The 15,917-nt window shown below is 42.1% G+C and overlaps 1 protein-coding gene across 1 annotated transcript in view; it reads right to left on the minus strand.

Annotated features, from left to right (window-relative positions):
• The window catches only part of LOC121872350, a gene marked incomplete at its 5' end in the record, with an annotated part of 69,971 nt that extends 61,689 nt beyond the window's left edge, over positions 1 to 8,282 (minus strand). Inside the window, 2 exons of the mRNA XM_042375066.1 lie at positions 494 to 700; positions 8,136 to 8,282. Of these exons, the coding sequence (XP_042231000.1) occupies positions 494 to 700; positions 8,136 to 8,282 (354 nt within the window). The remainder of the gene's footprint in view (positions 1 to 493; positions 701 to 8,135) is intronic.
• Positions 8,283 to 15,917: the final 7,635 nt, after the last annotated feature.

Raw genomic sequence — 15,917 nt, forward strand, 5'->3', positions numbered from 1 at the left:
GTGTCGTCAAAAAGTGGAGTTTGGGGATCGGCCTGGACTCCATTTCAATTAATCCCATATGTTATGTTGTTCACTTTACGCGTTCCTCACTTTCCGCGGGACCCTCCAGGTTACATTAACCGCGTAATATGAGGACCAACTGTATATATAATTAATTAATTAATTAAAAAAAATTAATATACTGTAAATAAAATAGTTTGCACTGGATATAATTTTTATTTAGTCCTTTAGCTAAAACATTTGAATACAAATTGAGTACACTAATATGTTCAAGATTATGGCTTTTTAGTAATTAAATTAGTACATTTGAGGAGAGGGTTGTGATAATTTTAAGGGATTTTTCCACAACTTATAAATACAGTTGCCTCTGAAGATGTCTTGAATAAAGACTAAAGCTAAGGTGCTCCAGTGTTTCCCTTTTCCTGTGTGGTTTTATATTGTCCAAGTTTCCATTGTGGATCTACATGAATGAGAGAGAGAGAGAGAGACTTACCTGTTGGGAGATGCCTGGTGGAAGGAGCAGTGAGAGAGCTGTAAGGACCTCATCATTGCTCTGCTGGAGGGCCAGTTGAGAAGACTGTTTCCTTATCTGTAGTGTCATATCCTGACACAATTCCATCACTTGCTTTTGTAAAACATCATTAGTCCATTCCAAACAGGGAGGAGAACCTTGTGTTGCAGCATCAATAACTTCCTTTAACTGGTGGCAACGTAAAAAAAAAATATAGTAAAAATAACATCTTAATTTCATGATGGTATGCACACACAATTAATATTTAAGAGAAATACAGTCGCCAGTTAATGTCCATTCAAAAAATGGACTCAACTCCCCCCCCTCTTCCCACACTCGCTGGGTCTCTCACTCCCTCCCTCCCTACCAGAGAAATGTTGGGAAAAAACACTAGGCTTTCATGTTTAGCAATAAATAATATCTCAGAATAAAGTTAGGATAATATAATTGACATTGCTGGATTCCTTGCAAAACTGCCAATAATTTGAATATAAACGTCATATATTTTCCACAAAAGATAAAATTTTTGCTCTTTCTAATAAAATTCTTAAATTAGATAAAAAATTTGTATGTCTAATGCAAATTTTAGGATGTTTATATTTAAATTAATCACCATCTTATAAGAATTCCAGCAATGTAAATTATATTCTGGCCGGGTAATCTATATGAATTTTATGAGCTAAAATCAAATATCTTCAGTAAATAGACAAATTATACTTCACCAGCATAAATGATTAAATTTACTGCATAATTAAAACATTTCATTCTGGCAAGGTGCCGCGTAAATGACCAAACGCGTAAACAAAATCCGCGTAAATCCAGATTATATATACAGTAATACCCCGCTTTACGCGTTTCAGTTTTACTCGTTTCAGTTTTACGCGTTTCTACATTTACGCGGTACCCCGCCAGAATCGGAATGTTCACTTTACGCAGTGCATCTACTCATATACGCGGAGAGCAGCTGGCGGTCATCTCGCACAGCGCCATTTTTGGATTTAAACGTCCCGCCATCTCTCCCACCATGTTGGCTAAGCGGTGCGAGTAAGTTGCACAGTGTATGTCTTTGTTGCGTTATCGGTGACGTCATATGACGTATCGGACTGTGATTGGGCCACGCATCCTTACCTACCTCCCGATAGCTGTGATTGGGTTAATGTAATATGTCGAGCCCTCCCGTGGGAGCGATGAAGCCCCTTCACCTACCCGCGTCAGTTACACCCCTCCCGGCTACACCGTGTATATCGGTATCTATTGTTCCATAAGAATGGCTGCCACCAGACCACCACCACCACAGAAAAACCTTGCATCACCTGGACCCAGCCGCCCTAAGACAAAGAAGATACGACGTGCCCTAAGCTGTGAGGTGAAGTACAAGATCATCCGAGAGTTGGAGAAAGGAACAAGACAGGTTGATTTGGCGCGCCAGCATGGTGTGAACGAATCTACGATCCGGATGATAAAGAAGGATGCAGCCAAGATAAAGGAGCACATGAAGATCACAAAGTCTACAAGTGCTTCTATGATCAAGTATTTTCAAAACCAGGTGCTTCTCAAGACAGAAAAATTACTTGTGAGCTACTTGATTTGTCAGGCAAGAAGGAACATGGCGGTCGACACGTGCTCAGTTCAGGAATACGCACGTGAACTGTACTCAGCAGTGTCATGTAAGATGGGAATTGCAGAGCCCAAACCCTTCAATGCTTCCTCTGGGTGGTTGCACAGGTTTAAGAAGAGGAACAAGATCACCAACATTAACATTGGTGGTGAAGAAGCGAGTGCTGACCATGTTGCGGCTAGGGATTTTCCTCCGTTCTTAAGTGAGATTATGGAGGAAGGACAGTAAACCGATGACCAGGTGTTCAACATGGACGAATCCGGTCACTTTTGGAAAAAGCTACCTTCCAAGACCTTCGTTGTGAAGTCCGCCAGCAAGTGTCAGGGCCAGAAGTTGCACAAGGAGTGCATCACCGTCTGTTTTACCACCAATGCCTCCGGTACCTGTAAACTCAAGTTATCGGTGATCCACACATCCCGCAAGCCACACGCCTACAAGAACATGGACATGACCAAGCTAAATGTCCACTGGCTGACCGCACGTAAGGCGTGGATGTTCTCTACTCTGTCTCTCTCCTGGTTTGATGACTGTTTCGTTCCCGACGTGAAGAATTTCTGTGAGCAACAGAATGTTCCATTCAAGATTTTGTTGCTGCTTGACAACGCACCAGGACACTCACCCCTACTGTTGGATCGTCACCCCAACGTAAAAGTGGTCTTCCTTCCTCCCAACACTACGTCATTAATCCAGCCCATGGACCAAGAATTAATCTGCAATGTGAAAGCTGCATTCTCTGCAAAGAAGTTTAAGCTCCTGAACGACTATACCAACACCAAGGATGAGTTGCATAACCTGGGTGACACAGATAGCAAGAGAGACGAGGACGAGGACCAACAGTTGGCACAGCAAGAAGTTCTTGTGAAACACTTTTGGAGGAATTTTAACATCAAGAAAGCTGTGGACTTCTTGGTGGAGGCATGGGATCAGCTGTCTGTAGCAACGGTTCGTCACACATGGAGACATGTGTTGCAAGGTATCCCAGGTGGGAGGCAGAGTCAACCTGTGACTGGTGAGGTTCAGACTGTTGCAGTAGCAGTGGATCGTGCCAGAGAAGCTGCACAGAGTGTTACCGCTGCAGGCTTCTCCGAGACCACCAACGACGACATTATGGAGGTGATAAGGGATCCTGATGTGACTGCCGACGAGATGGTAGATGATGATGACGTCAGTGAAGAGGCAGGCGGTGCGTCACCCCGAAAAGAACACAAGTTATTGCAAGGTAATGTAAGGGGTGCCATCGAGTGTGTAGAGAAACTGAAGCTCCTCCTTTCCGACGACCCTGACGATAACCGGTATGAAGTCTTCAATACCCAGCTGTTGCAGGCTATGGAGCCGTACATCAAGGTGTATCACGACAACATCAACACTAGCCGTCAACAAAGCATTGCCGAGTTCTTCGCCCGCAAACCACCAAAGCCAGCCCAAGCCAGTGATAGTGACAGAGACAGTGATGGTGACTTTGAGGGATTTGTCAGGGAGGCCCTGACAAGTGTGGATGACAGTGATGGTGACTCACCTGAGGGCCAGTAGCCTGCCCTCTGCCTCGGAACCAGCCTCCATTCCCGTACGCCGACCCATCTCTTCTACTAACGTAAGTGTTAAACCTAACCTTGATTTTTCCTAACATAACCTAACCTTGTGTAAGTGTTAAACCTTGATTTATCCTAACATAACCTAACCTTAGGTTAGTGTTAAACCTTGATTAAAACATAACCTAACCTTACGTAAGTGTTAAACCTTGATTATTTCTAACCTAACCTAACCTACCCTGACATATAGAATATTATGCTCTTATTGATATTTCTCTTAAATATTATGTGTGTGTGCACACCATCATAAAGTTAAGATGTTATTTTTACTAAAACGTACGTATTGTGTCGGCCCAGTTTCTATTTCAATTAATCCCTTATTTTCTGTTGTTCAATGTACGCGTTTCCCGCTTTACGCAGGCCTCCGTGGGTATATATATATATATATATATATATATATATATATATATATATATATATATATATATATATATATATATATATATATATATATATATATATATATATATATATATATATATATATATATATATATATATATATATATATATATATATATATATATATATATATATATATATATATATATATATATATATATATATATATATATATATATATGTCAGTAAATCACTGTAGGTGGTGTGATCTAGGTATATGCATAACCACAGGAAGAAACACGAGTTCCCAAACTTTGTGTAATTCACATCTTCAGGGTGAGTACAGACTAGAGTAATACAAATCAAGGTGTATATATACAGAGGAGGGTGAGACCAGGTCACAATGGTCAGGTATTAGGTAGACCTTACTAATCTTTAAATAGCACAACGGTTGGTGGTCAGGTCAGATGGTCAAGTGACCCGGCCTTCTCACCTGATCACAAATCTTCTTAATTACAAATTGTCCAGCTTGTACATGCGTTACTCAAATTCATGTTGGATGCTTATGTATGTTTAATAAGACTAGATTCTATGATGTTCCTACTATCAATTGAATTACATGGTAATATTGAGGAGGCATTATCCCAGTCAATGCAATGCTTGTTATCCCTCAAATGAACAAACAGGGCATTGGATTCCTGGCCTGTCCTAACACTGTATTTGTGTTGTTTAATTCTAGTTGCAAGATCTTTACCTGTCTGGCCTAAGTAAAACATATTACATTCCTTGCAAGACTTTATTAATCACAACAATTTTGTAATTAAGAAGATTTGTGATCAGGTGAAGGCGGGTCATGACCATCTGACCTGACCACCAACGTTTGTGTGCTATTTAAAGATTAGTAAGGTCATTACCTAATACCTGACCATTTGGAACTATCACCCTCCTCTGTATATATACACCTTGTTTGTATTACTCTCTATGACACTAAGGCTCGTATATTTTCTTCTTTCCTTGTGGTTATCTATACCTAAATCACTGCCCTTACAGTGATTTACTTGCATATATATATATATATATATATATATATATATATATATATATATATATATATATATATATATATATATATATATATATATATATATATATATATATATATATATATATATATATATATATATATATATATATATATATATATATATATATATATATATATAATACACACATACAGTGGTCCCCCGTTTAACGAAATTTAGGTTAACGAATTACCTCCCATAAGGATCTTCAATTCGGTTAACGAACAAAACTTCGATTAACGAAATCCTTACAAACATCACGTTTTGTTGTGAGCATCAGCTGATGGGCTAGTCTGCCAATTCAGTAATCTGTTCTATGTTTACATTCGTTTCTAGTGGAGTAAATATCAAGACAGTTGTGCTCTTTAATATTTTTGTATTTTTTTTATTAAAATTATTAGTCATTTTAAAATTTAGTTAACATATTGATAATATATGCAGTACAGTGGTCCCTCGGTTAATGAATGCAATTCATTCCAGAAGGTCGTTCGTTAACCGAAAATTTCGTTAACCGAAACCATTGTTTCAATGGGATTTTGGGTAATAGGTTCCCGCTCACCGAAAATTACATACAAAGAAAAAAAAAATGCAATAAAGTACATTAACTTTGAGGTGTGTATGTAGAAGGCTCCTGGTTGATGATGATGATGATGATGGGAATTAGAAGTGGGGGTGGAGGAGAAGGGAGAAGAGAAGGAAGTGGGGGTGGAAGAGAAATCACCCCATGCTTCATGCTGTCATTTCACCCATAAAATTATAAGTTCACTAAGTGTAATTCAAGATTATTTTCTTTAAATCAACACTGCACTGCACTATATATTGTCAATATGTTAAATAAATTTCAGAATGACCAATAATTGTACTGTAAAAACGTAAAAATACTCTGTGTTCAAGAGACCCACAAGCAAGATGTTTCCTCCACTGAACAGAGATACAAACTGAGGCCTTGGTGGGTGAGTGAAGTGGCTGTTGGGCACACCAAGAACTAGTTTCCTGTACTTGAATTATGTTAAATAAGTGTTAAAATTACTAAAAATTTTAATATAAAACTTGGAAAATTATTGAATAACACAACCTTCTTGATATTTACTCCAATTTTAACGCATGTACGCCCTAGAACCGATTTCTGTACTGGCGGACTAATCTTCCAGCTGGTGAGCAAGCCAAAGCATGTGGAAACATTTTCGTAAGAATTTCGTAAACCGAATTTTTGTTCGTTAACCGAATTGAATAATCTTATGGAAGGTAATTCGTTAACTGAGGCGTTCGTTATCCAAGGGAACACTGTACAGGGAACAAATTTTTTGTACGCCCATCAGCCGCTTGACTCAGCCACCAGGCGTCAGTGTGGCTTTGTTGACAGTGGAGTGAACATCTATTTTGTTAGCGTCTTGAATATTTTTGCATTTTTACATTGAAATTATTGGTCATTCTGAAATTTAGTTAACATATTAATAATATATAGCACAGTGCAGTGTTGATTTAAATAAAATAACCTTGGATTACACCTAGTGAACTTAAAATTTTATTGGTGTAATTACTGCATCAAGCATGGGTCCCCTGAGGTGATTTCTCCTCCATCCCCACTTCCTTCTCTTCTCCCTTCTCCTCCACCCCCACTTCCTTCTCTTCTTCCTTCTCCTCCACCCCCACTTCTAATTCTCATCATCATCATCAACCAGGAACCTTCTACATACACACCTCAAAGTAAGTACTTTACTGCATTTTTTTCACTTTGTACAGTGGTCCCTCGGTTAACAAACACAATTCGTTCCAGAAGGTCGTTCGTTAACCGAAAATTTTGTTAACTGAAACCATTGTTTCAATGGGATATTGGGTAATTGGTTCCAGCTCACAGAAAAGTATATACAAAGTAAAGCCAGAAGATAATTTACATTGCTGGAATTCTTTTAAGATAGTGATTAATTTGAATATAAACAAGCTAAAATTTGCAGTAGACATACAAATTTCAGATCTAATTTAAGAATTTTATTAGGGAGAGCAAAAATTTTATCTTTTGTGCAAAATATATGATGTTTATATTCAAAATATTCCCTGTCCTGCAAGGATTTCAGCAATGCAAATTATATTATCCGAACTTTAGTCTGAGGTATTATTTATTTTTAAACCTGTAAACCTAGTCTTTTTACCCAAACATTTCTCAGGAAGGGGTGTGGGGGGGGGGTTAGGAAGGGGGGGTGACAGTGACATATTTGACAGTTGACGCCTGTGGTGTGAAGTATTTAATTGTTAGTTTATTTTTTTTCTGTTAGATTGAGTTTTGTTTTTTGCTCATAAAATTTAATAGAAGTGACTGGGGTGAATTTAATTTGCATTGCTGGAATTCTTATAAGATAGTGATTAGTTTGAATGTAAACATAGAAGAGATCACTGAATTGGCTGAGTACCTCCTCAGCTTATCAGCTGATGTTCAAAACAAAATGTGATTTTCGTAAGGATTTCGTTAATCAAATTTTTTTTCGTTAACCGAATTGAAGATTCTTATGGAAGGTAATTCGTCAACCGAAATTTCGATAACCGAGGCGTTCGTTAACCGAGGGACCACTGTATGTACTTTTCTGAGAGCTGGAACCAATTACCCAATATCCCACTGAAACAATGGATTCAGTTAGCGAAATTTTCGGTTAACGAACGAGTCTGTGGAACGAATTGTGTATGTTAACCGAGGGACCACTGTTCTGTAAATGTAGACAGGATAAATTGGCATTCCAGAGTTTGAGTCATGGTGGGAAAAAATCACAGTTGTATAACATCACCAGTAAGTCTTAAAAGATAAAAACACTATTACAGTATAAAGATTTATCTTCTCATGACAACTGTTTAAAGTGAATCTAACTACCTGCATATTTTTTAGGTAAAAACAAACTGTGGTCAAGCTGTTGGGATAAATCAGCATGAGCTTATCTTCTATTTAGTTCCAAGAAAAGCTTATTTATTAAGGGAAACTTGGTAAGGAATATGGCCTTAGCTAACCTTCTCTAGTGCAGATTCTCTCAGCTCTGGGATAAGTTTGGTGCGAATATTCTTGATAACATTGGACGAAATGCGCTCAATCACAAAGTCTGTAGTTTTGCGGACTGATGTGGAATGATTGTGGAAGAAATTTTCTTCTAAATGAATCTGTTGAAAAAAAAAAAGAATAAGTTAGTAATGATCAATCATCAACGGTAATTTCAAAACACAACAATGTGCTGTACAGTATAAGACTTAACACTATTGGGATTTTCATACACAAAATTGCGTATGATCTAAATTAGCACTTTATAGTTTTCATATGCAAATATGTGTATGAAACCAAAAATCAAAATAAAATAATTTTATGTTTGTGTATGAATGCTAGACACACATGATGCACATTTGGCAATGTCAACACTCCAAGGTCACTATACCAGTCTTTAAAGGACCAAGGATATAATGCTGACCCACATTACCCACACATTTTCTCGTGGCTTGTGCTGATTTTTTGTTCATCACAGTGATTTCATTTATTGATAACGGTGTTGTGATAGTTTTGAACCAGGCCTTGTGTTGCTGGTGAAGGTGGAGGGGTGGGAAAACGTAAACACCTGATCAGCCCCAGCCTGCTTACATACTCAAGTGTCTTAGTTCTCAGTAGGCCGAAAGCCAATCTAATTAGACCACTGTACAGTATTCAGTAAGTGTTGCTCATTCCGTAAGATTTTTTTAATAATCTTCCCCATTTCTTAAAAAATTAATTATGTTTTTTAGTAGAGTATTTCTGGTGACCAGAGAGACCTCACAGTCCAAAAAAAGCGAATTCCAATATACTGAAGTCCGATTTATCGAGGTTTTACTGTATGTACAATTATTTTTTGCACCAGGGGGGAAAAAATTTAAAATCTGTACATGGCCCGGGCACGCTCATCAGTTTACATCACTGTTACTCAGCAAAATATAAAATTTTTCCCAACATTTCTTCTATAACTGTTTTTCTAAAATTATGCGCTTTATAACGGAATAAGGTTCATGTTCCAATCAAATGAAATAACAAAGGTATAAAGTGATGTACAGTCATGCGCCGGTTAACGTCCAACCGAACAACGTCCGATCGCATATACGTCCGTGCCCCCCCCCCCAAAAAAAAACACTTCCGTGACGCCTGCTGGACCACCACTCCACGACCCCCTGATGGAGACACGATCATCCTCCCCATACTGGCCAGATATTATGTGTTAAAGGAATATCCTTCCTTCCTTCCTTAGGCTTTAGTAAGCATTTGCCTCCAGGTGTAATGTTAACCTACATCTATTGAGGATAAAATCTTTCACCTACGAATTGACAATAACGCATTTGCTGTAATCAGACATATCTAGTTGCCTCAACAATTGCAACCCCAGTTGCAATTGGGGTTGCAATTTCAAATTCTGTGTCATTACTAAGGAATAACGAAGTCCCTGGTGCACTCTAAGATTGAGAGAAAACGGAGGACTCAGGCGTCCTGAAGCGAGAGAAAACGGACTCCTATGACAGGGCACTCAAATAAAGAAAGCATAGCTACATGTTTTGTGGACTACCCACTGTACAGTATTGAGCATACCCTTTTCATCACTTTGTAATAAACCTAGTCATGCCTATGTGTGTTTCTGATAATTACCATAACATTATAGCTTTAGTGGGTCTGAATGAAAGCGGTTGTACAAACACAAGGCCTCACACATGCCACTCAGACTGACAGACTTGACAAGTTTTACCAACCATAAAGACAGTTGAAGCTTTAAACATCACTCACAATGGATCTTGAATATTCCAACTGTAATCAGACATATCTAAGTTGCCTCAACAATTGCAACCCCAGTTGCAATATCAAATTCTGTGTCATTACTAAGGAATAACGAAGTCTCGCGTGCACTCTAAGGTTGAGAGAAAACGGAGGACTCAGGCGTCCTGAAGTGAGAGAAAAAGGACTCGTATGGTGGGGGACCAAATAAAAAAAGCATAGTTACATGTTTTGTGGACTACAGTACAGTATTGAGTGTACCCTTTTCATCACTTTGTAATAAACCTAGCCATGCCTATGTGTGTTTATGATATTTACCATAACATTATATATATATATATATATATATATATATATATATATATATTTAGTGGGTCTAAATGGTCATAAAATGGGAAACTTGGGGTTGGTTCTTGGGTGCCTAGAACCAATCAGAATAAATCCCATAGGTTCTGTACTTTCGTTATCGCGTTTTTGTCATGATCGGACAACGTACGTTTCGGTTAATGTCATGTTTCCAAGAACGTATCTAGGACGTTAACTGGTGCATGACTGTATAAACATTTTCATTAAGCATAGACCAAAATTTTGTGTTCTACTCACACTCATATATACAAATAACTATTTTATCAGGATTAATCATATAGAACTGTTTGTAGATAATTTATTTACAATGCTAAGGCAACAAGTCCCACCTTTTTATTTCAAATAGCAAACTTGCTATGACTCATTACCAGAGTTCTAAAAAGTAAAAAAGTACCGCACTTTGTTACTTAAGTAAAGTATTGTTACATTGGCAAAATGTTACTCAAGTACAAGTAAAAGAATGCCAATTTCAATTTACTCAGGTAGAAGTAAAAAAGTTTTACTCAAGTAGAAGTTAAAAAGTACAGTGATATCTCCATTAGCCAGATCATTTGGTACAGAGCACTTCCGGGGACGAGATATATCCTTTCACAAATTCGGAAAAAATCCTTATCCAGGACCTTTTCTGGTTACTGGGAAAAGTTTCCGAGTGTCTAAACTAGACATCTTGCACACACAGACATTAGTCCACTTCCCCAGAATGTTTCTGGGTGCTGGGGATGTTTTCCTTGAGTTTAAACTACCAGAGTCTGTTAATGCAGTTCTAATTAAGTTAGAAACTCTATTTCTTTACTATAATAATCCAGAATAGGTTATCTAAAAGTCTGGTTAAGTAAATATATTTAAAAACTAATAATCTATGATATGGGCAATAATGAAGCTGTGTTTTACAGCAAAGACTGGTATTTTCCACCTCCATGGAGCTGTGGGGGATTAGTGGGTCTTGTGTAACTGGCCTGACCTGATGCAATGTCAGGTGGAGGTAGGGTGGGGGATTAGTGGTCTCATATTACTGACCTGATGAAATGTCAGGTTACCCTTTCTTGGGTGGGGGATTAGTGGGTCTCATGACCTGTAGATGTGTTGAATAAACATAAAACCTAAAGTATTTTTAGAGAGATTGTGGTAAGTACAGATATAAGCATAAATGAGCAAAGTTGTGTCCCTTCAGCATTACATTACATAACATTTTAAAATATGGAGTGAGAAAGCAGAAAGATGTGGGTGATTAGAGAGATGGAATGGAAATGAGTATTGTCAAGTGCTACTCAACAGCTGATATTTAGCACGCACGCACGCGCGCACACACACACACACACACACACACATCCTTGACCACCGAAGGGTCGAGACATGCCTGGCGCTCCTCTCGGAGCAGCCAGGTCAACTGTTGTGTTGGCCCATACCAGCCCCCCCCCCAGAACCCTCCTCCCCACCGGAATATCAACATGTTCTCTCCAGAAGTTGCTGTTTCATTTAGGAAAGGAATGGAACCAGTGTTAAACAGAGGTGAACAGTGGTGAACGGTGCTTAAGTCAGTGAGAACAACTCAACAGTAACAGTCGTACCCGGGTTGACCTTCACACAGCGAGGTCCCAGGTACCCAGTGATAGCGGCCCGTGAGACCCAACAACCAGCGATGTGTTAATCCGTCTACGATAGGAAGGCCTGGGACCACACCTCACTCATATACAAGTAACACCATCTGTGAGGGAATTACTACACCACGTGAGGCCCCTCATAACACCATCTGTGAGGGAATTACTACACCACGTGAGGCCCCTCATAACACCATCTGTGAGGGAATTACTACACCACGTGAGGCCCCTCATAACACCATCTGTGAGGGAATTACTACACCACGTGAGGCCCCTCATAACACCATCTGTGAGGGAATTACACCACGTGAGGCCCTCATAACACCATCTGTGAGTTACCACACTGACGTGAGGCCCCTCATAACACCATCTGTAGGGGAATTACTACACCACGTGAGGCCCCTCATAACACCATCTGTAGGAATTACTACACCACGTGAGGCCCCTCATAACACCATCTGTGAGGGAATTACTACACCACGTGAGGCCCTCATAACACCATCAAGGGGAACACACCTGCGTGAGGCCCTGTAACACCATCTGTGAGGGAATTACTACACCACGTGAGGCCCCTCATAACACCATCTGTGAGGGAATTACTACACCACGTGAGGCCCCTCATAACACCATCTGTGAGGGAATTACTACACCACGTGAGGCCCCTCATAACATCATCTGTGAGGGAACTACTACACCACGTGAGGTCCCTCCTAACACCATCTGGGAGGGAGTTACTACACTACGTGAGGCCCTCATAACACCATCTGTGAGGAACTACTACACCACGTGAGATCCCTCCTAACACCATCTGGGAGAGTTACTACACTACGTTTTGCTGTTCAACACCTACAATAATCTGTATGTTCACTGTATGTTCCTTTACCTTTCTCTAATGAAGGCTTTGTTAAACCACCAATGTATGTAATAAGTCATTTATGTCCAATGTATATTTTCAGCCCTAGGCTGCAGAATTTCAATAAACCGTCAATTATTATTATTATTATTACACACGTGTCATACAATAAGACCTTCACTCCTTATGCTTGCTGTCTTAATTCCTTATTTCTTTGCTGGGGGTGTGTGGTGTTGGAATATGTGTGTGTGTGTGGGTGAGTGGGGGGGTGATGTTGGGGGTGTGTGTGTGGTTGTTGGAGGGTGTGTGGTTGTTGGAGGGTGTGTGTGGTTGTTGGAGGGTGTGTGTGTGGTGTGGAGGGTGTGTGTGTGGGTTGTTGGAGGTGTGTGGGGGTGATGTTGGGGTGTGTGTGTGTGGTTGTTGGAGGGTGTGTGTGTGTGGGTGAAGGGTGATGTTGGGATGTGGTATTGTGGTTGTTGGAGGGTGTGTGTTGGAGGTGTGTGTGTGATTGTTGGAGGGTGTGTGTGTGTGGTTGTTGGAGGTGTGTGTGTGTGTGTGTGGTTGTTGGAGGTGTGTGTGTGTGTATGGTTGTTGAAGGGTGTGTGTGTGTGTGTGTGGTTGTTGGAGGGATGTGTGTGTGTGTGGTTGTTGGAGGGTGTGTGTGTGTGGGTGAAGGGAGGGTGATGTTGGGGTGTGTGTGTGGTTGTTGGATGCTGTGTGTTGTTGGATGCTGTGTGTGTGTGTGTGTGTGGTTGTTGGAGGGAGGTGTGTGTGTGTGTGGTTTATTTGAAGGGTGTGTGTGTGTGTGTGTGTGGTTGTTGGAGGGATGTGTGTGTGGTTGTTGGAAGGTGTGTGCCTTGGTTGTTGGGTGTGTGTGTGTGTGGTTGTTGGAGGGTGTGTGTGTGTGTGTGTGTGGTTGTTGGAGGGTATTTGTGTGTGTGGTTGTTGGAGGGTGTGTGTGGTGGTTGTTGGAGTGTATGTGCATGTGTGTGGGTGGTTGTTGGAGTGTATGTGTGCATGTGTGTGGGTGGTTGTTGGAGGTGTGTGTGTGGGTGGTTGTTGGAGGTGTGTGTGTGTAGGTGGTTGTTGGAGGGTGTGTGTGGGTGGTTGTTGGAGTGTATGTGCATGTGTGTGTGTGGTTGTTGGAGGGTGTGTGTGTGTGTGCGTGTGGTTGTTGGAGGTGTGTGTGGGTGGTTGTTGGAGTGTATGTGCAGTGTGTGTGTGGTTGTTGGAGGTGTGTGTGTGTGTGTAGTTTGTTGGAGGGTGTGTGTGTGGTGGTTGTTGGAGTGTATATGTGCATGTGTGTAGGTGGTTGTTAGAGGGTGTGTGTGTGGGTGGTTGTTGGAGGTGTGGGTGGTTGTTGGAGGGTGTGTGTGTGGGTGGTTGTTGGGTGTGTGTGTGTGGGTGGATTTGTTGGAGGGTGTGTGTGTGTGTGGGTGGTTGTTGGAGGGTGTGTGTGTAGGTGGTTTGTTGGAGGTGTGTGTGTGTGGGTGGTTGTTGGAGGTGTGTGTGTGGGTGGTTGTTGGAGGTGTGTGTAGGTGGTTGTTGGAGGGTGTGTGTGGGTGGTTGTTGGAGGTGTGTGTGTGGGTGGGTGGATTTGTTGGAGGGTGTGTGTGTGTGGGTGGTTGTTGGAGGTGTGTGTGGGTGGTTGTTGGAGGTGTGTGTGTGGTTGTTGAAGGGTGTGTGTGTGTGTGGCTGGTTGTTGGAGGTGTGTGTAGGTGATTTGTAGAAGAGGGTGTGTGGGTGGTTGTTGAAGGGTGTGTGTGGGTGGGTGGTTGTTGGAGGGTGTGTGTGTGGGTGGGTGGTTGTTGCTGGAGGGAGGTGTGTGTGGGGTGGTGGTTGTTGGAGGGTGTGTGTGTGGGCGTTGTTGAAGGGTGTGTGTGTGTGGGTGGGTGGTTGTTGGAGGGTGTGTGTGGGTGGGTGGTTGTTGGAGGGGTGTGTGTGGGTGGGTGGTTGTTGGAGGGGAACCAATGTGTGGGTGGGTGGTTGCATTTGGAGGGTGTGTGTGTGTGGGTGGTTGTTGGAGGGGTGTGTGTGTGTGGGTGGTTGTTGGAGGGTGTGTGTGGGTGGTTGTTGGAGGTGTGTGTGGGTGGTTGTTGGAGGGGTGTGTGTGGGTGGGTGTGGTTGTTGGAGGGTGTGTGTGGGTGGGTGGTTGTTGGAGGGTGTGTGTGGGTGGGTGGTTGTTGGAGGGTGTGTGTGTAGGTGGTTTGTTGGAGGGTGTGTGTGTGGGTGGTTGTTGGAGGGTGTGTGTGTGGGTGGTTGTTGGAGGTGTGTGTGGGTGGTTGTTGGAGGGTGTGTGTGGGTGGGTGGTTGTTGGAGGGTGTGTGTGTGTGTGTGGGTGGTTGTTGTTGAAGGGTGTGTGTGTGGGTGGTTGTTGGAAGGTGTGTGTGGGTGGGTGGTTGTTGGGTGGGTGGGTGGTTGTTGGAGGGTGTGTGGGTGGTTGTTGGAGGGTGTGTGTGTGGATTTGTTGGAGGTGTGTGTGGGTGGTTGTTGGAAGGTGTGTGTGTGTGTGTGGTTGTTGGAGGGTGTGTGTGGGTGGTTGTTGGAGTGTATGTGCATGTGTAGGTGGTTGTTGGAGGGTGTGTGTGTGGGTGGTTGTTGGAGGGAGGTGTGTGTGGTTGTTGGAGGGTGTGTGTGGGTGGTTGTTGAAGGGTGTGTGTGTGGGTGGGTGGTTGTTGGAAGGGTGTGTGGGTGGGTGGTTGTTGGAGGGTGTGTGTGTGGGTGGGTGGTTGTTGGAGGGTGTGTGTGGGTGGGTGGTTGTTGGAGGGTGTGTGTGGGTGGGTGGTTGTTGGAGGGTGTGTGTGTGGGTGGGTGTTAGTTGTTGGAGGTGTGTGTGTGGGTGATTTGTTGAAGGGTGTGTGTGGGTGGGTGGTTGTTGGAGGGGGGTGTGTGTGTGGGTGGGTGGATTTGTTGGGGGTGTGTGTGTGGGTGGTTGTTGGAAGGGTGTGTGTGTGGGTGGTTGTTGAAGAGGTGTGTGTGGGTGGGTGGTTGTTGGAAGGGTGTGTGGGTGGGTGGTTGTTGGAGGTGTGTGTGTGGTTGTTGGAGGGTGTGTGTGGGTGGTTGTTGGAGGTGTGTGTGGGTGGTTGTTGAAGGGTGTGTGTGGGTGTGTGGTTGTTGGAGGGTGTGTGTGTGTGGTTGTTGGAGGGTGTGTGTGTGTGGTTGTTGGAGGGTGTGTGTGGGTGGATTTGTTGGAGGGTGTG

The sequence above is a fragment of the Homarus americanus genome, unplaced genomic scaffold (assembly GCF_018991925.1).
Source record: "Homarus americanus isolate GMGI-L3 unplaced genomic scaffold, GMGI_Hamer_2.0 scaffold20014, whole genome shotgun sequence".
Taxonomy (NCBI): Eukaryota; Metazoa; Arthropoda; class Malacostraca; order Decapoda; family Nephropidae; genus Homarus; species Homarus americanus.